The sequence below is a fragment of the Mesoplodon mirus genome (assembly GCF_964341445.2).
Source record: "Mesoplodon mirus genome assembly, chromosome: 9".
Taxonomy (NCBI): Eukaryota; Metazoa; Chordata; class Mammalia; order Artiodactyla; family Ziphiidae; genus Mesoplodon; species Mesoplodon mirus.
This window is the reverse complement of record NC_138985.1, coordinates 43,762,887-43,789,327: the sequence shown is the minus strand read 5'-3', so window position 1 is coordinate 43,789,327 and position 26,441 is coordinate 43,762,887. Positions and strand designations below refer to the sequence as shown.

General features: G+C 38.1%; 1 protein-coding gene across 1 annotated transcript in view; it reads left to right on the top strand.

Annotated features, from left to right (window-relative positions):
• The window catches only part of HDAC9 (histone deacetylase 9), a 568,543-nt gene that overhangs the window by 515,479 nt on the left and 26,623 nt on the right, over window positions 1-26,441 (top strand). Inside the window, exons 24-25 of the mRNA XM_082632918.1 lie at window positions 1,168-1,252; window positions 25,882-26,029. Of these exons, the coding sequence (XP_082489044.1) occupies window positions 1,168-1,252; window positions 25,882-26,029 (233 nt within the window). The remainder of the gene's footprint in view (window positions 1-1,167; window positions 1,253-25,881; window positions 26,030-26,441) is intronic.

Below are 26,441 nucleotides of genomic sequence, written 5' to 3'. Positions count from 1 at the left end.
TATGGCATCTGGAAGAAAGGTGCTATTGTTTTAGATTCCATGATTAAAGTATAGAATAATCAATTCAGAGAGACCCTGGGGGGAAGATTCACTCACACATGCTGTGGAAACTTGGAATCCCTGAGTTTTTTACTTTTTTTCTACAGATGAAGAGACATAGATGGGTTCATGTTTTGGCACAGTGTCTAGTGACATCGTTTCCCATTCTTGCCATGTAATAGTTTGGCCTGTTGAGACTACTAACTTTAAATTTTCTAAGAAAACTTTTTTGTTGTTGTTAATCCCTTTTTACTATTACTTTCCTTGCTTTCTGGGTCACCATAGCTGGGCAGCTATTTTGTTTGCAAGTGCTCTGCTATGCAGTTTGTCCTGCTCCACACCAAGCCACATCACCAAGGTATTCCCAGGGATGCATCATCAGATTTAGTTCTGCCAGAACACTCCATAAATTATTTAAAGCTCTTCTTCATTTCTTGCAAAACAATGTTTTCTGAGCTTCCCCATGAAAAATCAGTGTAATTCCAGAAGATCAGGATAGATTTGCAAGACAGGAATTTGTCCTGTGCTTCCACATGGCTATCTGCATAGATGTGAATACAGTGGAAGTTAAATGAAAATGTACAGTTATTTTACTTTTGGTTTTATTTGAGCATTTTCTCTACTACTTATTCAATAGCAGTTGAATAAGAGCAGCTATGTCTCGTGGCGTTCTGCTGTGAAGTGTCCAAAAGTGTAACGTAGTTAGGTGTAAAAACACCACAAAAGTATGGATAATAGACTTCCCACCTTCTGTCTACTTCAGCTTCCCTGAGGTTTCATTTGCAGGGCCCAGCTGCATATACAGACATGATGGAATTTGGTTTGTCAGGAATCCACAAAAATTACACAAATAACTCGGATTTTTAATGAATAATACACAGACATGCACCTGCTTCAGGGACTTCATAGATTAATTTTGTGACCAGTAGAAAATCCCCTTGGAATTCAATTACATTGCTGCAAAACAGAAAATAAAACTGGCTACACTTTTGGAACTGGTATCAGCAAAATCTTAAGTAGTTCTTGGAGCAGGCTTTTTTTTTAGGTTGTTTCAATTTGGTTTGCTTCTGTGAAACTTACTATAAAGTCATAATGTTCTGCTCATATCATTATTTACCATTCTTGCAGCTGGAGCCACTTGCAGAAGATATTCTCCAACAAACTCCGAATATGAATGCTGTTACTTCTTTACAGAAGATCATTGAAATTCAAAGTATGTCTTTAAATTTTTTTAATATTTCTAATAAGGTACTAATTAAGCTTATATTGAGAATTAGAGCACATGAAAAATATAGTTGAACTTCTCAAATATAAGGAATATATTTAAAGTAATTATAATTTCCACATATTATGTATTCATACCTAAATGTCTTGTTGCCTTGCTGTTAGTGTGGCAATCTTATCTCACACTGATAACGAAATTCAGAGACTCTAGATTTACAACCTTGTTTTTCTCATGTTTTCCAAAAGTGTTTGGATTTTTTTCCATTACTGCCACTAAGTATCTACTCAGAGCTATGAAATTAACATAGAAATTGTGATTATATTGTCCAGTCTTAACTGAGGTAAGTTATCTCCTAGTGATATTGGAATTCACCATTTACTCGTTTTAAGTTTGTCAATAGAGGAAAAAGTTCACGAGAAAGCCTACTAGAAAGTCTAACTGAACAAAAAGGAAAAGTCAGAGACTTTTTTTACTATCCCAGTTCCTTTCACATCACTGTTACTTTCTCAGGAATTATTCTTTTTTAGATGATAACATGCATGAGTGTGCGCATGCGCACACACACGCAGACAGACATACTGAAAGCAAGCACAAATTGACATGAAAGCCAGCATGAATGGGAAAAGCAAATGGCAAAATTAAGTGTGAAGGAGGATCAGAAAACCCTTAGCTTTGCTACTCTTTTGTAGAAGCATTTTTTAACACCGCTGGAGAAGCCACCTTCCATCTCTCTCTGAGTCCTTGTCTTTGCTTGCTCAGTAGTAATTTGGAGATACGGTCGTGACTGGGGTTCTATGTTATCCGTTCATCTGGTGCTTATGCAGTCTAATCTAATACTTCATTAAGGTCACCAGCAGCATAAAAAATATCTACTTTTTACACATACAATTCTTTTTTTTTCTGAGTATTGTTTTTCCATTATACACACAGACTATTAAAATTATTGTTCCTATGTATATTATGATCCCATTACTTTCAATAAGCATTCTTAAATACTTATTACATGTTGATACATGATAACTTGAGCACTCATCAAGGCAAGGCACAGAAGAGGAATAAGGCAGTTTCTAGCATTAGGGAGTTTACAGTCCAGTGAGTGAGAGGCACTAAAATAGATCATTTCATTAGAAGTCATAACATGCACTGAGATCATGGACAAGAAACAGTCATTTTCTTAAGTCCCTTGCAGCCAGAAGGAGAAGTACTGCAAAGTGAGGAAGGTTCACGGAAGGTTTGAGGAAGGCTCCTTGGCGGTGATAGGGCCTGACCTTGGTCTTAAGGTCTTGTTACCGACCAGGGTTCTTGGCCTCCTTAATCAATAGAAATTGATCAGAGGCCAGACAAGGAATTCAGGCTAGGCTTTATTGGGGCCCCTGCTGCAGCAGCCGGGAGCAAGAACAAACAACAGATTCCTTTGTTTGCTTGCTCGCTGAGGAGGGGGGATAAGCTTGCTCTTTATATGAGATTGAGGGTAGGGGTGTGTCCAGGGGTCGGGCCAGAGGGGTGGCTTAGGTGTTTTGCCCACCCCTTAGGTGGTGTTGTGTGCAGGGGGCATGCGCAGTACCCTGCTTTTGCTGCTGACCCCCTGCTTTTGCTCCAGGCTCTTCAAAAGTGGCTCTTGGGTTTTTTGGTCCCTTTGTATCTTTTGTCCAGAATTGCCCCAACTGGGCATGCACGCAGTTATTTTTAGTTCCGTATAGTTTCTTTGTATTTTGTTGCTTGAAGAGAGGTGTGTCCAGGTGCAAGCATTACAGCAGTGCAGCAAAGGGTCCCAGGTCCCAGCTTGTCTCAGTTTGAACAGGATTTTGGCCAGATGAAGAAAGAGTGAATGTTTTGAAGGAAATAACAGAAGCAAAAGACTCAATTTTCACATAGGTGTAAAAATTCATGGTTTATATATGTCTTTAGAAACCATGCTGTTGTCTGTTGCATTGGATCTAACTTGCCAGTAATGACTTTCCACTGCATGATGGTTTTCCTTTCACCACTGACATTTTTGAGTGACTTGTACAGTCTACTTTAGCCAAACAAACCTGTTTGACTCTTGAAAAAGATTCACTGAACTATCAAAGTTTGCTGTATAAGAATTCTGCCCCTGTGGATTGTGAATCTCTGTCTTTTGCTCCAAAGTGCATTTCAAACACCCAACACTGACCATTTCCCCCATTTAAAAATCTATTTCTGGTGGTGCAGTGGTTAACAATCCACCTGCCAAGGCAGGGGACATGGGTTCGAGCCCTGGTCTGGGAAGATCCCACATGCCATGAAGCAACTAAGCCCGTGTGTCACAACTACTCTAGAGCCTGCGCACCACAACTATTGAAGCCTGTGTGCCACAACTACTGGAGCCCTCACACCTAGAGCCTATGCTTGCAACAAGAGAAGCCACCGCAATGAGAAGCCCGCACACCACAACAAAGAGTAGCCCCCGCTCGCCGCAACTAGAGAAAGCCTGCGTGCAGCAGCGAAGACCCAATGCAGCCAAAGATAAAATAAATAAATTTTTTTAAAAATCTATTTCCTCCTAAACTGATATTGAAGATTCCACCCAGAGCTTATTAATCCAGTACTTCTGTAAAGTCTCTGCACTAACATGTAGATTTTAAGTGGTATTTTTATTTAAAATTTTTCCATTATTTGAGTTTTTGTATGTTTTATGGTCTTTCGGTCATGGTTCCTTAATTATATGATAATCATCAAGAGGATGGAACCGTGTCTTCTCACCCCCACTTGTACCTGCAGGCAGGGTTGGTACCAGGGACGAGGTTTGAAGTGCATGGAAACCTGGAAATTGAGAGTTGGAAGATTTGAGCAGGATTGATTCGAATAACTCTTCAAGGCCCTAGGGAACCAAAACTTGCATCAAAGAGAGCTTCTGAAGAAGAATGCCTCCTTCGGAGTCATGGATACAGTATATGGTATAGTGGGTACTGTTGTTGGCTACTCAGTGACTATGTGTACCTCATCTACTTAAAAGAAGCCTGGTTTCACACATGAATCCTTGCCACCAGATGCAGTACAGATCAGGGGAAGATGAACTTAGGCCCAGCTCCAAAGGAGCTGTTCTTAGTCCAAGGCTAAACTTGTCAACCCACTTACCAGTGATTAGTTAAGGAGCCGGCACTTGACCCAATTCTGGCCAGGGAGAAGCAGGGCTGGCTTTGTGGGCTTTCAACCAGTGTAGTCACACAGGCCCCACACTTAGAAGGGCCCTACACATGGTTTAATGCTCTTACTCTTGCTGCCTTAAAATTCTCACTAATTTGTATTTTGTGACAGGGAGCCCACATTTCATTTTGCACTGAGCCTTGCTAATTATGAAGCCAGTCCTGATGAAAATCAAGGTGCTGGTGATGCAAAAAAATATTTACCAAAAAACACTGAGGGTAGCATCAACACAAGGAGAACTCAAGTTGTGGTTGAGAAGGAACTGAATGATGGGTTGAGATTGTAAAAGGAAAGATAAACACAAGATAACAGTGATCTCTCACCAGTTGGGACATAGAGTGAAAATTTGTACAGAGAAACTGCTTCAGTACTGTGGCTTTGACCACTGTGTGGTACATTTTTATGTGTTTCTCTGAATTGTGTGTCTTTGGGGCTACTCTTTTTTTTTTTAACATCTTTATTGGAGTATAATTGCTCTACAATGATGTGTTAGTTTCTGCTTCATAACAAAGTGAATCAGCCATACATATATACATACATCCCCATATCTCCTCCCTCCCACCCTCCTTATCCCACCCCTCTAGGTGGTCACAAAACACGGAGCTGATCTCCCTGTTTGCTAAGTGGCTGCTTCCCACTAGCTATCGATTTTACATTTGGTAGTGTATATATGTCAGTGCCACTCTCTCACTTCGTCCCAGCTTACCCTTCCCCCTCCCCCTCCCCGTGTACTCAAGTCCATTCTCTACGTCTGCGTCTTTATTCCTGTCCTGCCCCTAGCGTCTTAAGAACCATTTTTTTGTTTTGTATATACTCCATATATATATATGTGTTAGCATAAGGAATTTGTTTTTCTCTTTCTGACTGACTTCATGCTGTATGACAGACTCCAGGTCCATCCACCTCACTGCAAATAACTCACTTTTGTTTCTCTTTATGGCTGAGTATTATTCCATTGTATATATGTTCCATATCTTCTTTATCCATGCATCTGTCAGTGGATATTTAGGTTGCTTCCATGTCCTGGCTATTGTAAATAGAGCTGCAGTGGACATTGTGGTACATGACTGTTTTTGAATTATGGTTTTCTCAGGGTATATGCCCAGTAGTGGGATTGCTGAGTCATATGGTGATTCTATTTTTAGTTGGGGCTACTCTTCCAGGTTAAAGAAACAGAAAGGGGTTTTATAAAGTCTATAAAGCAATAAAAGAAAGTGGTATTTCAGAGTAACAAACTTCATGATGGCTTGGAAAATCAAAATTGTGGGTACCTGACTTAACAAACAATGCTATATTTCCTTAAAAACTATAAAATTGTACTCTCAATCTTATTTTTCTCTGTTTTATAACACACTTCCATTTCACATGCTCGTGTAGAACTCCAGGCCCTTGATTAGGCTCCCCATTTTGCCTTTGGTGGGGAAGGCAGTCAGGACTCACTAAAACTTTGTGGATCCCAGTGCTTCCTTGTTAAAAATTATTGATAATTTCAAGAAGATGCCAGCCAAGCATTGAACCAAGCCTGAGAGCCCTTCTGAACATGGGGTCCTTTGCAACTGCACAGGTTGCCTGTTTATGAAGCCTGCCTTGAAGGTCACCTTTGTTTAACAGAGGAACCTTCTCTTCACATGTCTCTGAGTGTCAACCAGGTGCCTCCTTTCAACTTAAGGAGGTGTTCGAATTTCAGCTCACCCCCCAGCCCAGGTTCGGAAGGATTCTTTTGTGCCAGGGTTTGGAACTACTGTATCAGAAAAGTATGTAAATGTTGAAAAACAGGCCTTGTAGCATGTGGGAAACGTTCAGGCAGGTTCCTAGATATCCTTGTCCCAAGGCAGACAGCAAGGTGCTGACAGGCCTTATGTGAATTTCTTTGAGAACTGAGCCCCACAGCTGAGGGTATGCAGGTGCTGGAGGCTGTGATTAGCATTGGCCCTTTGCCTGGCCACATGTATGTGAGTATTTTGCAGCAGGATCATCCCTGTTGTCCTGTTCTTGTTTATATTACTTATTTAGCTGAGAAGAAAAGGCCTTACAAGGCAACAGCAGGGCACCTACTTCTCCTGACAGGTAAAGACCACCCCCCCCACCCCCCGACAGGTCAGGGTCTGGTTTCATCTTCAGATGGTGGGTGTATACAAAGATCAACCATCTCTGAAATAACAAAAGGGAGGTATGGACAAGAAATTTCATGTTTGCACACGCTGTTCACTCTGCTAACAAAGTCTTCTGCCTCATCCCTATTAAGTTTTCAAGACTTAGCTCAGATCTTATCTCTTTTGGGAAGCCATCTATGAATCCCCATAAATCCCTATTCTAGATTAGGTACATTTCCTGGGTGCTTTCATGGCAGAGATTATTTTTGCTGATGTTCATTGTTTTTAATCGCTGTGTCCTCTGCACAGTTCTGGAACGTTGTAGGTGCTCTGCAAATGTTTGTTGAATGAATGAATCAGCCAGTATGTCAGTATTTGCCACACTCCTTTTTCCTTAGCCTAGACTGACTTTTTAACTAAGGTTGTACTCCTTGGTTAGCTCATACAGAACAAGAGATTAAGAAGTGCAGGCAAAATCTATATGAGAGCCCATTTCTTCACTCTCTTTCACAACCCACAATGATGAATCATTTCTAAGTTAGAAAGAACATGAACTGCTTGTGAGCTACCATTTCCATCACTAAGCTTGGAGATGGCAGTTCTAAGAGTTGACTGGCCAGATGTAATCACCAACAAGCAATGCCAGGCAAAAGTCAGCCCAGAGTAGGATAAAGGACCTTCATATGTATATAGGCTTTCCTGAAACCCGTCCTAACAACTCACAGTCCGTTGAACTGTTACCTTTTTCTACATAGTATGGTGAGAAGCAAGATTCCCAAATGTCATGTTTTACACTAGTCCTGGCCCATGATAACATTTTCACTGATTTTGAAGGGAAGAACCATGAAGTGAGTTTTCCACAAAACTAAATTTATTTAGTTTGAAAGACTATAATTTTAAGTTTGAAAAACATATAATGAATGATGTTGATATTGATCTATGAAACCTCAAAATATGAAAACCACAAGTATATAGTCATGGTTTCCTTTTATTTATTTAAATTTTTTAGTAAGAAGAGTACTCCTTTTAAGTGTCAACCAATTTTGTAGACCTCCTGCATGATAATAACGATAATCATAGTATCTTTTGAATTGTGGATCAAGAAAATATATGTGTACACAAGGATTTGAGTATTCTTTTAAAATTTTGCTGCAACCCTCCAGTGGTTTGCAGCTAATAAGTTGAAAAACACTAGTGTGGAGTGTTTTAAAATGATACGAATTTCAGTATAATCCTCACCAGCCATGTGACGATGAGCTAGCCACTTAACTTTCCTAAGGAATTTCCAGAGGAATGACATGACATATCACCACACTGATTTTCTAAGGTGGTGCCACTGTGGCAACAAGATGGCAGATCAGAAGCAGAGTCATAAAAGAACAGCAGGCAGTTTTTCCCTTTACCCCTACTTTCATCTTTTTCCCACTCTAGGAATTCTTCCCTTTAGTAGATTGAGGTCTTCTTAGAATTCCTTATTATGCCAACCACAGAAAACTGGTGACATAGGCCAGAATGAGGAAGAGACAGTAATTGCAATGTCACCGTATGTTTTTGTCAGACTTGTTGTATATCAATGGAGGAACAACATCCATGCCTCCTGCATATAAAATTTGTCACTATGGCTAAATTTATCTGTATTTTTTAAAACTCGCCCACACACAGGACACACATTATTATTTAGGGCAATGAGAATTGCATTTATGGTCTTCTGAATTTATCCAACTTTTGAGACCAATATGAAAAGGGATATGATTATCTCATTGCAGGAGAATATACCATGTAACTATGTAATTGACTATGAGGCAGACAGTTATCCACATGGTTCAGGCAGCAACAATGGGCAGAACACACCTTTCACCCATTCTAGAGAAAAAAAAAAAATGAAATCAAATTTTCTCTGGGAGATCCGAGGCAAGTATAGTTGACACCAACTCCTTGTCAGAATTCTGCTTAACTTATATTTTTATATGTGTTATTGAGTGAATGACTTCCTCTTCCTCTTCCTTTTTGTTGTTATTCTTTTCCTTCTCCCCCTCTTCCTTAATCTGCTTCTCTTATTATTACTATACATCCTCTGTTCCAGAAACTACCCTTAGAAGTAACAGCTGATGTTGGAAACAAACAAAGGAATGTTAATTTTGTTGATTTCATTTCCACTCTATTTCCAATGGAGATACTGCTGGTAAAAATAAAATACAGACACTGTTGATGTTGTATTAGAGTGGATAATCAGAGAAGGTGCTATCCAGTTCTCTTGGTGATTAAGAGATCTGGATAGTAATTAATGAAGAAAAGCTATTAAAGTAAGATAAAACTTGCTCATTTTCTTCTTTTATGTGAAATATCATTCTCAGCCATCTCCTTCCATTACTTTAATACCCTCTACATACCCCCTTCCCAAGGAGAAAGGGCATTTACATCAGCCGATCCAGGAGAAAATCAGATTGTTTCTAATCTGAAAGGAATTTGTGTACATTTCTTGTTGTGAGGAAACTGTCCAAGATTTTGATCTCATGGGGCTATGCACATAGATTAAAGGGTTGTTTCCCCAGATGGCAACAAGCACTGCATAAATCATTTCACTAACTCTCTAGCTTCTTGACTCCACACCCAAATGCTAACCCACACTCAGTTTTTCTTCTCTTTTTGTCCCTTCTTGTTTTGATTTTCTACCTTTTCTCCTTATCTCTCTGTCTTTCCCTCTCTCCTCCATCTCCATCCTCTTGAGACCCAGGGGAGAAGAACAAGAGATATGCACCATGTTGAAAATGGGCTTGTAACTCATAAGGATTTAATGATTTATTTCAAGCAGGGAAGGAACATGATCAAACCTGCATTTCAGAAGATCACTATGCCTGCAGTAAGGACAGGAGATTTAGCAGAACTTACTGTCAAATGTGAGCAGTTTAATTCAGAAGTAGAGTTGGCTTGGTATGTAATTAATAGGCATGGAGAGGATTAATGGTTTCTAAGTTTCAGGCTTGGACAACAGAGTAGGTAGTGATGTCACCTCCTGTGATGGGGAACAGTAGAGGAAGAAAAGGTTTGCAAGGAAAGATGAATATTAGACTTAAGAAAAAGAAACTGCTGATTGAAAGGCTTAAAATTTGGGGAACCCAATCTTAAATATAAGTTTTCTCCACAGTAAAGTTATGGAGGCATATTGGATGAAATTATTTACACAATGCAAACCCTGTAAGCTGTTAGCAAATAATAAAATAACAATTACTGAGTGTTTTCAGTGTGCCAGGCACTGTTCTAAGCACTCTTATTAATATAGGTTAAATTATTTAATCTACTTAACAACCCTATGACGTTGGTACCATTTTCATTCCCCTTTTACAATCAAGTAAACTGAGGCACATCTAGGTTAAATACTTTGCAAGGACACATAATTACTAAATGGACAAAAGCAAGCTCATAAACCAGGCATTCTAGCTCCGGAGTCTGTGGTGTTTGCCATTATGTTATTCTAGCTCACAAAGAAATTCATTCCTTTTGCAATTTTTTGTATGCATTTTTTTCTATTTCATCCAAAAGTGACAGGTTTAGGGGGGAAATCAGTTAAACTGAAGATTTGGAGTTTTGGACATTCTGGTTAATTGAGGTTTAGCCACAGTCACTTCTAGAAGTGCAGTGCCAAATTGCAGGGAGTCATGGAGCTATGAATCCACTCTGGAGTCCCTTGTAAACTTGCAAAATACATCTAATCACAAAAAAATGCAAGGATTGGCAGAATTTCAAATCCCTGCCCTGCTGAGTTTAAAACCCTGACTGTTGTCAGGTGTGAGCTGCTATTTGTCATAGATTTTTTGGCTTTAGACAGAGGCCTTGACGTTGCAGCCCTGGGCCAGGCCGACCTTCATTGAAGAAAAGCAGCGTAAGACATTTTCCCACTATTAACCCCGCCAACCCTTGCTTGTATCAGAGCCAGGTCAACCTTGTACACATGGCTTTTTGAAAGTTGATTTTGAACTTCTAATTAACCATTCTCTTGAAATGTTGAGACTCTGATTATTGTTTGGTGGAGCACTAATACTAGAATATACCAGAATTAAAAGGAAAACCTGCCATCTGCTTAGAGACTTAACTTGTCTGGAATTTTTTTTTAATTCCAACTACATCTGTAATTATGAGTTTTCTTTCACTCATGTTTCTACTAAGGCAGAACTAATCAAACCAAGAGTCTAAATAAAACCATGCATCTTTCTAGGACTGAAAACTCTTTAAGGACAGAAATGCTTTCTGAGTATACTCAGCTGTTAGCACCCAGATGCACTTCACACATGCAATACCATTACGGTGTGCTTGAAGGTCAAGTTTGGGGAAGATCATTTGTTAGGTATTTATATATACATTATATACACACATGCACAAACATAGATTATATATATGCGTATGTATATATAAAGTATATATGTATATATAATCTCTAGTCCTCACATAATTCTGCAATGCATAATTAGTTTCCTCATCTTGTTCATTAATAAATTGAGGCTTAACAAGTTTAGGTCACTCGTTGGATGTCTGTCAACTAATAGTACTAAAACCAACATTTGAACCCTGGTCTGGCTGTGCTTTCAAAGCCCACTTTCCTTCTGTTAAAGCATATGACCTTCCTGTTCCCACTTCATTTCACAGATAAGAACAGAGTTCCACCAGACTTCCTGTTCCCAAGTATCCCAGGATAGACACTAGAATAGACCTCTCCTAAATAGCTTCTGCATACGTTAAAACAGACTCTTTTAATCCATTAGTGGGCTTCCTAGAACATAAGGGAATATGAGGGAAAAAGAAAACATAAGCTGAAATTTAATAGGGAGTGAGCAGTAATCAATAAGTAACACAAGATGGGAGAGTATCCCTGGGGCAAATGATGACATCAGTGCTATAACTGCACAAAAAAGCCTAAAGTCTGCATCAAAGTTAGGGATATGAATTTGATAGATACTAAAGAGGTTTTGTCTTCCTTCTCAGTTCTGGAGGAAGCAAATACAATTCCTTTCTGGGGGAAGTATCCCTAATTTAGACCCTAGTATATGCAGAGATCACATTCAACAAAATATGAGCTCAAGTAAATAAATACATACATATTTAAATAAATGAATAAAATAAAATGCACGAGGACACAAGCGACTAGGGAAAGTCAGCAGAAAAGAGAAACAGAGAATAATTAACCTTATTTGTGGGGTTAAAATGGTGGAGGGGCATAATTTCAAGTAATGATAATAGATTTAAAATATTCATTTTACTTTCACTCCTCCATAAAACTCCACTAAAAATTAAGAGGATCTTTTTTTGTTGTTTTGTTTTTAAGACAGACACTCATAGGGATGAAGAATGCAAAAGGAAATAATAGGAACCTGGAGAGCAGATGACCATCTGTTATTGTCTTAGCAGACCCGAAAAAAATGAATTATAAGCCAGTACTAGCAGGCATATCTCTGCCAGAGAAGGATACATCAGATGCATATAGAATTGTTGACCCACACACCTAAGACTTTGTATTTTATTTCATTTATTTTAATTTGTCATTTTTTCTAATTCATTATCCCTTTCTTCACTTCTATGTCCAGCTTAAAAACAGTAACACTTAAATCCATTTGCCCTTCTACCTTTAATCTGCCTTAAAAATCTTGCCCTTTTACTTTACCAATCTAATGAAATCTCAACCCTGAATATAGTCTACAAGGAACTTTCTCTAACACTGGACGTAAATAAACAGGTCTGCTTGAGATTGTCATGAATCATAGCAATTTGATTTCCTGTAAATTTATGAACACCAAACTCAAGTGGGCCCATTATAATCCTGCTGTGTTTCTCAGGTCAATTTTCACTGCCTCTCTCAAACTACTTTTTCAAATTTCACTGTCCTCAAACCTCCATCTGTCTCACCTTTGCTGGCAATCTCAGCAATAAACTTTTCTTAGAGTAAATTGCAGCTACCAAACTGCTTTCTTTGAATTGTTCATTCTCATCAACAATTAAACAACCTAAAATCTCTCATCTTAAAAAACAAACTCCAACAACCCACTCCTTCCCCAGTTTACTATCCTATTTCTCTCAAACCCTCCAGGAACAAATTCCTGAAAAAGGTTTCTATCTAGTTATCTCCATTTTCACAGCTAGAAATCCCTATTGGAACCACTCTATTCTGGTTGCAATCTCACTGTGGTCACCAGTGGCATTTCTACTGCCAGATTTAAAAAGTGATTTTATTAAACTTTATTTTGAAATAACTTTAAGTTTAGAGAAAACTTGCAAATACAATACACTATAGAATTCTCATATAACCTTCCTCTGGCTTCCCTTAAGTTGACATCTTGCAAAACCATAGCACAATTACAGGAACTAAGAAATTAATAGTCATACAGTACTGTTAACTATAGACTTTCATTGGATTCTACCAGTTTTTTCACTAATTTCCTTATTCTGTTCCAGAATTCAGTCTATAATCAACACATTGCATTTAGTTGTCATGTCTCAGTCTCCTCTCAACTACAACAGTTCTTCAGTCTTTCTGTGCCTTTTATGACCTTGACACTTTTGAAGAGTACTGGTCAGTTATTTTGAAAAATGTCTCTCAGCTTGGGTTTCTCTAATGTTTCCTCATAATTAGATTGAGGATATGCATTTTTGGCAGGATTACCACAGCAGTGATTCAGTATCATTCTTAGTGCATCAGATCTGCAGCACATAATGTCAATATGTTTTATTATTGGTAAGGTTAGCCCTAGCCTGGATCACTTGATTAAGGTGATCTTCAGTATAAAGTTAGAATATTTCCCTTTGGAATTAATAAATATGTTGGGAAGATACTTTGAGATTATGCAAATATACTGTTTCTCCTCAAATTTTTGCCCATTAATTTTAGCACCCATCAGTAGATCTTGCCTGCAAAAATTATTACTCTGGTGTTCCAATGCCTATTTTCTATTTTCTTTACTCTGTCTACATTTCTTACTTGGAAGTTATATGTAAGGAGGAACTGTCCTTTCTCTTCCATTTACTAACTTATTCATTATAATATTTATATCAGTATGGACTCATGTATATCTATTCTATAGGTTATAATCCAATACTATCATTATTTATTTTGTTGTTGAAATTGTTCAAGCTCTGATTATTCAGAGCTCTTTCAGGATGGCTCCTATGTCCTTTTGACTTGGCTTCAGGCAAATACAGTCTTAACATTCCAATCTCCCAAAGTCTTTGAATCCCTTCCTCTTCATTAAACCAAGGTAGGTCTGACGTTTCTAAATCACTTCCTGTGGGCCACCTTTTGGTCCATGTTTTAGCCAACCAAACAAATGAAGTTAGAACCCTTCTTAACTCTTCTAGCTGCAGCATTAAATGCAAGTATCTCTGTTTAGTGGGCCCATCATCCTCTACGTAAATGCTTTTCACCCTACATATTCTTTTCTTAAGTATATTATATGGATAAGTTATTTCAACCCTCTTTACTTCAGTTTTATCAACTGTAAAATAAAGAAAATGAGATTATCTTACAAGGTGGTTTTGAAATTATATGAAATTACATATAGAGCACATTTTCATAGGCAATTAATAAATATTTCTTATCATTTTACTTATCATTGTTTTCATCCCAGACCATAGCTTCATAGTCACCTCTATGTGAATAACTCCAAAATTTCTATCTTCAGCTCAGACCACAGACCTGAGTTCCAGATGTTTCCTAAACTTCTAGCTCAGCATCTTCCCCTAGATGTCACAAAGGCACGTCTAGTCAACATGCCCAAAGCCAGTCATTATTTTTGCCCCAAACCTCAACCTCTTCCACGTTTATTGGTCCAAGTAAACGGCACCACTATCCTTCCAGTTTTGCTGGAGAGGAATCTAGGAGTTATCCTTCTTGTTGTTCTTTCCATTTCTGTCTACATCCAATCCATTACCCCTTCCTGTTTGTTGTACTCCTTAAACATTTCATTTATCCAACCAATTATTTCTCTTCCCATGGCCACTGTCCCAAATCAGGTTTCCATCATCTTTCTATCGTACCATTTCTATATCCTACAAAGTGGTCTCCGACATCCAATTTTGGTTTCTCCATTTTTGTTTCTCTAACATGATGCCAGAGTGATCTTTTACAAAATAAGGCATATTCGTCTCTCTACCTCCTTGCTTTGAACCAGAGGTCAGCAAATTTTTTTCTGTACAATACTAGACAGTAATTATATGAGGCTTTGTGTTTCAGCTGCCTAACTCTTCCATTGTAGCAAGGAAGCGGCCATAGCCAGTGTGTAATGAACATGGCTGTTTTCACTGAAACTGTATTTACAAAAAAACGGTGTGGGTCTGTGTCTTTATTCCCATCTTAACCCTAAGTTCTTCATGACCTTTCTTGGTTTTGTTTTTTCTTAGATTCCATAATATATGTGGACTTGAGGATATGGGGAGTGGGAAGGGTAAGCTGTGACAAAGTGAGAGAGTGGCATGGACATATATACACTACCAAACGTAAAATAGCTAGTGGGAAGCAGCCGCATAGCACAGGGAGATCAGCTCTGTGGTTTGTGACCACCTAGAGGGGTGGGATAGGGAGGGTGGGAGGGAGGGAGACACAAGAGGGAAGAGATATGGGAACATATGTATATGTATAACTGATTCACTTTGTTATAAAGCAGAAACTAACACACCATTGTAAAGCAATTATACTTGTTAAAAAAAAAAGGGTGTGGGACCAATTTGGATTCTGAAAAAGGAAAAATCTGAAACAAGTGGTATCTGGATGGGATATTAAAATACCAGACATCAACCAAAAAACCAATTGTAAAGGACACCTAAATTTCTGGCCTGGGAGATGGAGAGAGAAATATTCAACATTTCTGCCACCTGATGCACTAAACAGGCATGCTGTAGCCACAGCCTGTGACATGCATGAAGCCACCAAGCTGTCAGAAGGTGGGGTTGGGAGGAACATGGGGAATCAGAGGTTAGGAATGGATAAAATGTGTTCAAGAAATAGAGAGGGAGCAGAATTTAGTGCTCAATTGTTTCCCAAGAAAGCTGATAATGAACATGTAACTTTGCACAAAATGTTTATCAGTACTGATCTTTCGTCATGGGGTTATAGTGATATCATGAGTGACAAGAACACTGAAGACACAGTGATGTTGAATCAGTAGTAGTATCTACTTTAAAATGTAGTCATTATTAAAAACAAAACAAAAATAAAAACTAAGGCCACGGGGACAATTTAACGAGCGCAGTTGCAGAAGGTGCATTTAGGTATTACTTATGAAGCATGGATTTTTATTTAGATAAAATGACTATGCATTTAGTTTTCATTTTAATTTTTTAATGAGTTTTCAATTTCAAGCATTTTTTTTTTCCAGCTCCAAAGTGAGGTAATAGTTGTTATTTGTTGACTCCGCTAGAAGAATATCTTGGTTAAAGATGCAGTGTCCTTAGGATGCTACAAACAGAAAAATCAGTTAATTCAAATAATGGTGTGATATTTTTCATTCAATTCATGGAATTAAAGTTTTTGGAAATAAATCTGCCAAAAATAAAACTTAGGGCATTACTATGAAAGCTGTTATAAATTACAGTGAAAATCTAACACTGACAATACAATCTTTTGATTTCATATTCATATGAAAATTTAAATTTTGCTGGAGCATAGCTTAATCTTAAAGAACAGAAATGCATTTGGCATTGATTACATAGTATCAAATTCCTTAACTTTTTATAAATAATAAAGTATAATTATAAGTTTAATAAAAATGTATTTTTAAATCCCTAAAAACAAAACCCAGTAAGCTTGATATTCTATCAATGAAAGTTTATGGTATTGCTCTCAAAATTTAAAATAATTTTTTATAAACACGGGGTAAAATACAATTAAATGAAATACAAAGTTCTTAAAATACAACTGATACTGATGACAAAGAAACACGTTCAGCAGGGCAGTACAAAATTTCTCTCTTTGCTGCCCATTATCAACCATACTTTAGAAATGTTTGAAATGACTATTCTGCAATAATATTGAACTATTTTGTAAGTGAGTTTTCTGAACTTTGATTACATCTTTCTAATCAGTTAGAATTCACTAATCAAAATATTCAATAAATGGCCCTCTGAGCTCACATATGAAGGAATAACTACTATAAGAATTGCCTGTTGATCAGAAATAAAAGTAAACTAGGAAAAGCACACATATGAAACTTTTAAACATTTACTTTATTGATGTATAGTTGATTTACAGTGTTGTGTTAATTTCTGCTCTACAGCAAAGTGATTCAGTTATATACATATAGACATTATTTTTCATATTCCTTTCTATTGTGGTTTATCACAGGCTATTGAATATAGTTCCCTGTGCTATAGAGTAGGACCTTGTAGTTTATCCATCCTATGTATAATAGCTTGCATCTGCTAATCCCAAACTCCCAATCCATTCCTCCCCCCACCACCCTTGGCAACCATAAGTCTCTTCTTATGAGTCTGTTTCTGTTTCATAGATAAGTTCATTTGTGTCATATTTTAGATTCCACATATAAGTGATATCATATGGGATTTGTCTTTCTCTTTCTGACTTAACTTCAGTTAGTATAATAATCTCTAGATCCATCCATGTTGCTGCAAATGGCATTATTTCATTCTTTTTTATGGTTGATTAGTATTCCATTATATATATGTACCACATCTTCTTTATCCATTCATTTGTTGATGGACATTTAGGTTGTTTTCATGTCTTGGCTATTGTGAATAGTGCTGCTATGAACATAGGGGTGCATATTTCTTTTTTAATTATAGCTTTGTTGGGATGTATGCCCAGGAGTGGGATTGCTGGATCATATGGCAACTCTGGTTTTTTGAGGAACCTTCATACTGTTTTCCATAGTGGCTGCACCAGTTTACATTCCCACCAACAATGTAGGAGTGTGGAACTCTGTTTTTGGACACTGGACAGCAGGCATTGAAGGCCTGTGATCCTAGCAGCAAACAAACAAGGAAAGAGAAACAAAATGATTCCTACAATTGCTGGAGCTTACTGATAAGAGGCAAGTTCCAGGCTGCAGCATAGGGAGAGAGAATTCAAAGAGTGTAGTGGTTTTTCTGAGTAGAAAATGAAGTGATCAGAGTTTGGGGGGGGTTGAAGTGTCTAGAATTTGTGAGGCAGAATACTTGGAATAAAGTTGCTGCACAAAGAAAGAGTTCTGGGTATCTGTACAAGAGTTTCCTTAAACCACTGTCTTACTTACCTTTCCATACATGAGGTGAAACTCCACAAGGCTAGGGAACTAACCAGTGGAAAACAGTAGGTTAAACGATTCAAGGAGTTCAAACAGAACTGGGAATAGTTTGCATTCCTACTAGCCAGAGTGGAAAGACCTTGTAATATACAAGGCATCATGTAGAGATATTGAAATGGTTTCATCTTAGTTATAGGGCTAAAGTAACTTTATACTAAAGCCTGCTCTGAAGTTAGTCTAACAAAGAATACAAGCATCCTCAAAAAGTTCATACTGAGTGCAAGCAATTTAACTGCATGCCCAAAGTCCAATGCTTTAAAAGAACACAGCAAAATTCAACAACCAAAAATGTTCAAATTAACAATGTCGAGCATCCAAATGAAAATTACCAGGCATACAAGGAAGTAGGAAACTATGACCTAGAACCAGAAGACAAGTCAGTTAACAGAAACTGACTCAGTAATGCAAGGTATGATGAAATTAACAGATGAGAATGTTACTTCCAATGTAAACAGGAAAGTGCAAACATACTGCAGAAAAAAATGAAAAACAGAACATGTAAATGGAAGTTTTAGAGATAGAAATAAAATATTTGATATTAAAAAATTCTGCAACCTAAAAGGATTAATGGCAGATTATAAACTACAGAAGACAAAAGAAAAAAAACAAAAAAACAGTGAAGCTGAAGAACAGAAACTATCCAAAGAGAAGAATAGAGAGAAAAATACTTTAAAAAAGTATATTAGTTATATATTGGACAACATCAGTCAGTTCGACATATGTATAAATGGAGTCTCACAAAAGGGGGGAATATTTGAAGAAATAATGGGAAAATGTTTCATAAATTTGCTGAAAACTACAGATCCACAGATCCAAGAAATCCATTCACCAGCAGAATAAATATGAATAAACTCACACTGAGGAACATCAGAGAAACCAGACAAAAGAAAAAGCATATTACATTCAAAGAAACAAAGATAGAGATGATAAGATAAAAAAATGATAAGAAATTTATTGTTTTGGCCGCACAGCACAGTATCTTAGTTCCGTGACCAGGGATCAAACCTGTGCCCCCTGCAGTGGAAGTGTGGAGTCCTAACCACGGGACCACCAGGGAATTCCAATAAAGAAATGTTTTGAATCTCAAAAGTATTATGTTGAGTGAAAGATATTAAAGACTACATAGTATATGGTTCCATTTCTATGAAATTCTAGAAAAGGCAAAAGTTGTACTGTGTCAGAATTTTAGTGGTTGTCAGGGGCTAAGAAGGAGGGTAAGAAATTAACTCCAAAGGGCCAAAAGTAACTTTTTGGGTTGAAGAAAGTATTACATATTTTGATTGTTGTAGTGGTTATCATAACCTGCCCTTAAAGTTGGTAAATTTTATTAACCGTATACACTATACCTCAATGAAGCTGTTAAAAAAATAGTCATGAAATGAAGCAAAAATATAACCTTTGGAACTTTTAAAGGATTGCAATTACAGGAAATAGTATTTGCAAAAAGGAAAACATGTAAATTGATCCCTACAAAAGCAAAGGAATAAATGAACAAACTGAAGGATAAGAACTCAAACCATGTACAAGATTTGATTTTGAAAATCTGTAACTAGGCTGTCAAAGATATATATTTGTTGATAGAATCATTGATAAAACTGTTCTTAGCTGGATAAATTTATATTCTGTTTTGGAATACAATGAAATTTAAGAAGTCGTATGATTTTGCAGCATCTAAATTTGGTAAATAAAATTTGAAGTTATAAACGGAGAAAACTTTTTTGATAAGTTCAGCTTACATAAAATATTTGCCAAGGGTACTCTGAAAGGAGGAACAAGACAGTAGTCATGAAAATATTTGGTGTGAAATACTCATTTCAATATTTTGAAAATTGGAAGTGAAAATCCTTGACATTTAGCGGATATTGCTCTGAGCTTACCAGATAGCACTGCACTTGTAGAGACAGTATTTGTCAACCAAAAATATTATAGTCTCTCAAGAAGAGCAAATTAAAGATGCCACAATTTAAAATTTATTAACTCTAAAATTCCGCTTTGAAGAAGATTTCAGGCAATTTTATGAAACAGTCTAAAATATTCAGACCATGTTGAAACAAAAAATACCAGTGATACTCTGTCAGTGAGATATATGACCACAAAACTGATTAACATGTGAACATTTACCAAAAATCATACTACTGTTTGTCATTTTCTAATATTTAGATAATATTTTGAAAGTTGGTTACTATGCTTTGGCATACATGAATTGTGCTATTTCTATATTTCAGAATGAATAACTAATAATTAGTTGTGACATTTTTTGAATAGTACTATTTTATAGGCCCACTGATATAATTTGTCGACTAAGTAAATAGTTCTATAACATATAATTTTTATTTTTAACCCCATTTTAGCCTCAAAATTGCCCCAACATGAATGAAAAATATACCTGATCACTCTATTTATACACCAGTTTCCAATATATCTTTATTTTTGCATATATACAGTGCTTAGGATCCCAAGAAAGTTCTCCATTTAGCTAAGAAATACATTCTTTTTTTAATATATTTATTTATTTGTTTGTTTATTTATTTAGTTTTGGCTGCGTTGGGTCTTCATTGCTGCACGTGGGCTTTCTCTAGTTGCAGCGAGCAGGAGCTACTCTTTGTTGCAGTGCGTGGGCTTCTCATTGTGGTGGCTTTTCTTGTTGCAGAGCACAGGCTCTAGGCGCGCGGGCGTCAGTAGTTGTGGCTCGCAGGCTCAGTAGTTGTGGCTCACAGGCTCTACGGCGCAGGCTCAGTAGTTGGGGCACACGGGCTTAGTTGCTCCACGGCATGTGGGATCTTCTGGGGCCAGGGCTCGAACCCGTGTCCCCTGCATTGGCAGGCGGATTCTTAACCACTGTGCCACCAGGGAAGCTCCAGAAATATATCTTAATGAACCTGAAAGACAGAGACCACACTGTAGAACTCCTGGGCTGCCAGTGGGAGCATTTACTCTTCTCTGAGGATTTAGTATCCTGAAATGGGAGCAAAATTACCAGACCTGTGTTTTAGAAGGACTCTTACAGCAATGTGGGTGATAGATTGCATGAGAATAGACAGGAAGAATGCAGAAAAGAATTTCTCTTTAAAAAGAGCTAACAAGCTCTGAGATCTGGAGAATCCATGAACCTAGGCCCCTTGTACGTCCCACAGGTGTTAATAATCTCTAAGGTTGAAGGGATAGGAAGAAGTTTCGGTCAGCACCAGCTTCTTTTCCTATGGGAACATGGTACCTAATGACAAAAGAGGACATCATTCAAGCGGCAAGAACAAACTTGAGAAGTGACTCCAAGGCTCCCAATGATGATGGAAGGGGGAGGTTGTGGGGTCAGGAAGTTTTCAGAGTCTCAAAGGGCTTTGGTTGGGAAAACGTTTGGTGGATAGGTTATTTCTAACACAGACTTTCATGTGTCAACAAGTACCTCTTTTTCTAAATTGATCATTATCAAGAAAAACCTGGTTTATGCTGAAGTCTGATTACACAGTACCTGCAACATGTCCTCTCATGGCTCCTATCTGACCCAGCGACACTCCATCTGTGTCCCCCCACTTCTAACTCTTGACTGTCTGCATTCCGTTATCTAGTTTTTACCTTTATTTTAGATTCATTCTTTGCTTTACTTCTACAAGATAAAACACAAATGCAGAACTATGAAAGCCAAATAATTCCCCCCCAAAAGTGCTGAGAAGTGGGAAGATTTATGCAATGGGAAAAGTGAATAAAGATAGAGGATACAATCAAAGAGGGAGTGTGTGTGTCCAGTTTTAATGGAAAACCCCTCTCTTCTGCCAGTTTTATTGCCTTAGGAGAGCAACACAGTGGTGGCTGGTTACTAGTATTCTACTTTATGAATAGCAGCTCCTGAAAACTCTGGCAGTACACCTTACTTCATTTGTCTAACTTGCTAATGGGGCTATTATTCTCATGCCAACAGATAGGATTTTTCTTGCACAAATGTTTCTGTAGGGGGAAAAAAAATACCCATCACATGAAAATGTAACCCATAAATTGTAGGGTTTGAATTGGCTGCATATTGCAGTCTTGCTATACCTACTTCCATTTTAATTATTATTCTTTACAAATAGAGATAGTGGCCTATAAATGCATTATTAATGTAGAATATTTCCCTTGTTTTTATAGGCTTTGCTAAAAGCCATGTTGAATTTAAAGTTTTGGGTTATTTCTGAGTGAAGAACCTCATATATTTGGATAAAAGCCAACTTGTAACATTTAACTTTAACTTAGCAGGATATTTTATACACATTAAATTTTATTGAAAAGGTCTCAGCTGTTTAAAATCCATCTCACTACTCACATGCATAAAGGCTAAACTTTGAAGAATCATTGTCAGTCATTCTGCTGAATGGTTCTTATTAATGACTGTCCTTCTGTCCTGATTGTGTTCCTCTGTGTTCCTCTGTGTTCTTGAGGAAGAAGTACAATTCTTGAAAATTGAAGCTCTTGGTATTCTAGATGTGCCATATTATCTAAAAGTAAGTTGTCCGCTGACCTCTTCAAGGGTTCACAGGCTCACAGAAAACTAAGATTTTCTGCCATAACAAATTTATTCTAATATCCAAGAGTGATATACGACATCAGAAGAATCACAATCATTGAGAATTAGAGCAGGAAGAGACCTTTCCTTATCATCAATCCCACCACTATCATTTTATAAATGTGGACACTGTGCTCCAGAGTGATCCAAATGATTTCTCTGGGACTAGTATGGGGTCCCAATTTATAAATCTTGACTCTCAGTCTCCCTTTAGAGCCCAAAATACTCAAGAGAAAAATTTTGCATGGGTAGCTTGGTCAAAAGATATTCTGGTGACTCTGGGCAACTCTTGGCTGTAATTGTGTGAAACGGGCCTCTGATTCTCTTCTCAGTTAGGTACCTGGTTTAAAGAAAGCGATCCATGTGGGCTATAGGACCTCTAGCGATACAAGTCTGTGATGGACAACCCTACAGGCTTCAGAAACTTGGGGTAGGCTCCACAGGTTCAAAGAGCACTGTGCCTAATGGTGCCTTTAGCTAGGTGGTGAGAAACACATCACTTTAAAAAGGGATACTCTTCAATGAGCACTCGTCTCCAGTTTCATGATAGCTTCATCAGTGAAGCAATGAGGTACTTGCAATAGACTATGAGAAATGAAGGTAATGAGAAGTGAAGAGTAGAAACAACTAGTCTCAACATGGTTGTCTCACTAGGTGCAATAAACCCATGCCATAAAGTCAGTAAAAGGTAGATCAGCTGAGTCTCATATCTAAGGAGCAAAGGTAATTTGTTGTTACCAAAGACGATTTCTTTGGTAAAGGGAAGAAAAAAAAAAAAAAAATATATATATATATATATATATAATTGTTTTGCCATGTGCATAATTCTTTTAAGTTGCGATTTTCCTATATTGAGTCTATTTTTGTATTTTTAGGGGTAGTGGGAGGTGGTAGAGAGGGACTAAATAAAGGAGGACAGACAATTACAGAGGAAGAAACATTTTGGGAGTCAAGCAGTCCTGGGTGAGGATTTCAGCTCCTCTGCTTTTTAGCCATGTGACCTTAGAGAAAAATTACCTAACACTGCCTACATAGTTGTCATGAGGAGTAAATAAAATTATAAATGTGAAAATACCTAGCACAGTCCTTGGCACATATTGGGAGCTCAGTAACACAAGTTTCTCTTTCCTGTAATTTGTAACATAATTTAACCCACAAAACCACCTGTTGTTTATTTGTCAGAGGCCTGATATTAGTCACTCTAGAGAAAAAGGAAATGATGACTTCTAGAATCACCTGCTTTGTGAATAGCATGTGCTAAAATAACAATTAATAACAATACTTTGTGAAACTCATTACATCTGAAGGCACTTACAGATAGAATATGACATTTCCAACTTGGGTAAGATGATAATGACATTGTGATATAGAGAAATGAGGGTTTGGAATGGAACTGTCAATCCAGATTTATCTTTCGAAGTTGAGAGAGGTAGGGGGCCATTAAAGGATAAGACAAGACGCATTTCCATTGCTCACCTCCTAAACCTCTCTTTAGTCCATCTCTTCATTTCTATTCTGTCACTTACTTTTAGTTTAGACATCATCACTTCCTGCCTGGATTTTTTGCCAGGAGGTGAAATTGCTTTTCCTGCCACCACTCTCACCGCCTGCTAATCCATCACCCATGATCTCTCCAGAAGGATCCTTGAAAAATTTAAATCTGATTCTCTGCCTCTTCTGTTTAAAATGACCCCTCATCACCCACAGGTTGAAGGCCAAGATCACTGGCATGTTATTCAAGATTGTGTGTTAATTAGCCCATGCCTACACCATAGCAGTCTCTTGCATTACATTCCATACTGCCTACATTCCACTTGTGCCTAGCAGTGGACTTTGTATCCCAGTGAACAACAGAGACTTGAGTATCTGCACATTTGTGTGCATTATTTCCTCTTCTAGGGATACCTCGTCACCACCATCTTCCTCTGTTTCAGCTTGACTAACTTCTGATGGTCTTTCAAATACTTGGTCAGGTGTTATTTTTGCTGGCAAGTGTTCTCTTGCCTTCTTGGCATCAAAACTATATGTTCTTCTTATTTCCTCTTAGGATCACATGGGCCTTTTCCATACAGAATTGTCATTGTTTGTTAACTACAAGGGCTTTCTCAACTAGACCATGAATTTCTTGGTGTCAGGGAAGCATCTTTGTGTCCTCAACATCTGGCACAGCCTTGGCTTTCAAAAAATGTTATTTTGTGGGTTCATTCAGTTAGAACTGGTATCATTTGGTCCAAATTAAGAGCTTTATGATTCTGACTTTGGTCAGACTAGGTGATCACAGCAAGTAAAGTAGTAGTAATAGATAACTATGCCAGAAGGTTCTGTTGACACAGTGAGTGGATGGGAGACTGGGTCTCCTCCCCTAACATGACATGACATCCATTCCTTTGTGAAGCAGTAACATAAGGAGAGGCCAATCACGAAATGTTAGTTATAGCTGGAAGGAATTTGAGGCCATCCCACTGTTTTTGAGAAGCAGAAATAAAGTGCCAAAGAGCCCTGCCAGCATAGGATGGTTAGTGGCAGAGCTGGGTCTAGAACTGAGTTATCTTACTCCCCAATCCAGTATTCACCCATTTGTCTTTTCTACTCTAGCATAACTTTATTTTATTTTAATTTTGGGGTGGGGTGGGGTGGAAGTAAGCTACTTTGCATGCCAGCTTCCCTCTTAACTGGTCAGGCTGCCGAGATACTGCTTACCTGGTGAGTCATGTCAGCACCTAGGGAGACTCTCCTGCTTTGATATGGGGCTATTCAACGCTTCACAAAAAAATAGCTTACGGGCTGCAAAAAGGCTGTTGACTCTGCTCTTTCTTATTTATCCCACTGGCATGTTCTCATGAAATTACCTCCTATTTTCCTCTCATTCTCCTCCCCTGCCTCAAGAAAAGAAACATCCGTATAATTGGATCCGTATAACTTATGGAAGGGCTCCAACATCAGCCAATGCATATATTAAAGTTTTAAATCAATTATTGTTCTAGTACACACCCTAGGGTTGAGAAAGAAAGAACATCCAGGACTAACAAACCTGATTGTTCTGGCAAAGCTGACATTCGATTCATGCTGGCATTTCTGGGCTTTTCTTTTCCTTTAATATTCCAACCTCATTAAAAAAAAAAAAGTTAATGGCTCAAGTAGCAATTTTTAACATTACTGGTTCATTCAGTTTCTCCATAAGACTTCTATCTCCCAGTCTCTTGAGGATTACCCAGAGGGCATGATGCCCAGAGTTTGCTTACCTGGTTGCAGAGACAGCTGTCAGTCTGATAGTGAGTTCATTAGACTGTGGATTATTCCTCACTTTATTAACTTCTGAGCAAGGGAGAGACTCAGGCTTGGGAATATGAGCACTTCACAACTTGGCATTCCAGATTGAGAAAAACACTTAATCATAACAGTTAAGAAATTAAATTACAACTGTGTATAACATTGTGAATTTTAACCTAACAACTGAGTTGGACCTATACAAGTTTCTGATTAACACTGTTGAACTAAAATTCCTATAACATATGATGCATGGGTCTTTGTGTTTTTTAGGCAAGTACTGGAAGTCGGTAAGGACGGTGAGTGTGCCGAGGGGCTGCGCTCTGGCTGGGGCGCAGTTGCAAGAGGAGACGGAGACCGTTTCTGCCCTGGCCTCCCTGACGGTGGATGTGGAACAGCCCTTTGCTCGAGAAGACAACAGGTATGAATGCAACATGGGGGGAATCATCAGGGTCAGTAACATCCAGGCTCATCATTAGCATTTGTGAGCCTCTCTCTAGGCTCTCCTTCTCCAGTCTCCTCCACTTCCACTTCTCCTAAGCCACAGATGCCACAGCACATGCTGTCGGCTGTCAGGAATTCATGTGTTTCATTCTTCATGAGAAACACAGAGGTGGAGCATGTTCTTACAGTTCACAGAGAAACAGAGTGATGAGATAGATGGTCCTCGCTGGATAATTTAGTACAGATCATTATGGAGAAAGCTTCTTATGGGCTTAACTTCTTTCCTTAGTTATCTCTAGTTTTCAAGATGTTCTTTTTCGGGCCTCCCTGGTGGCGCAGTGGTTGAGAGTCCGCCTGCCGATGCAGGGGATGCGGGTTCGTGCCCCGGT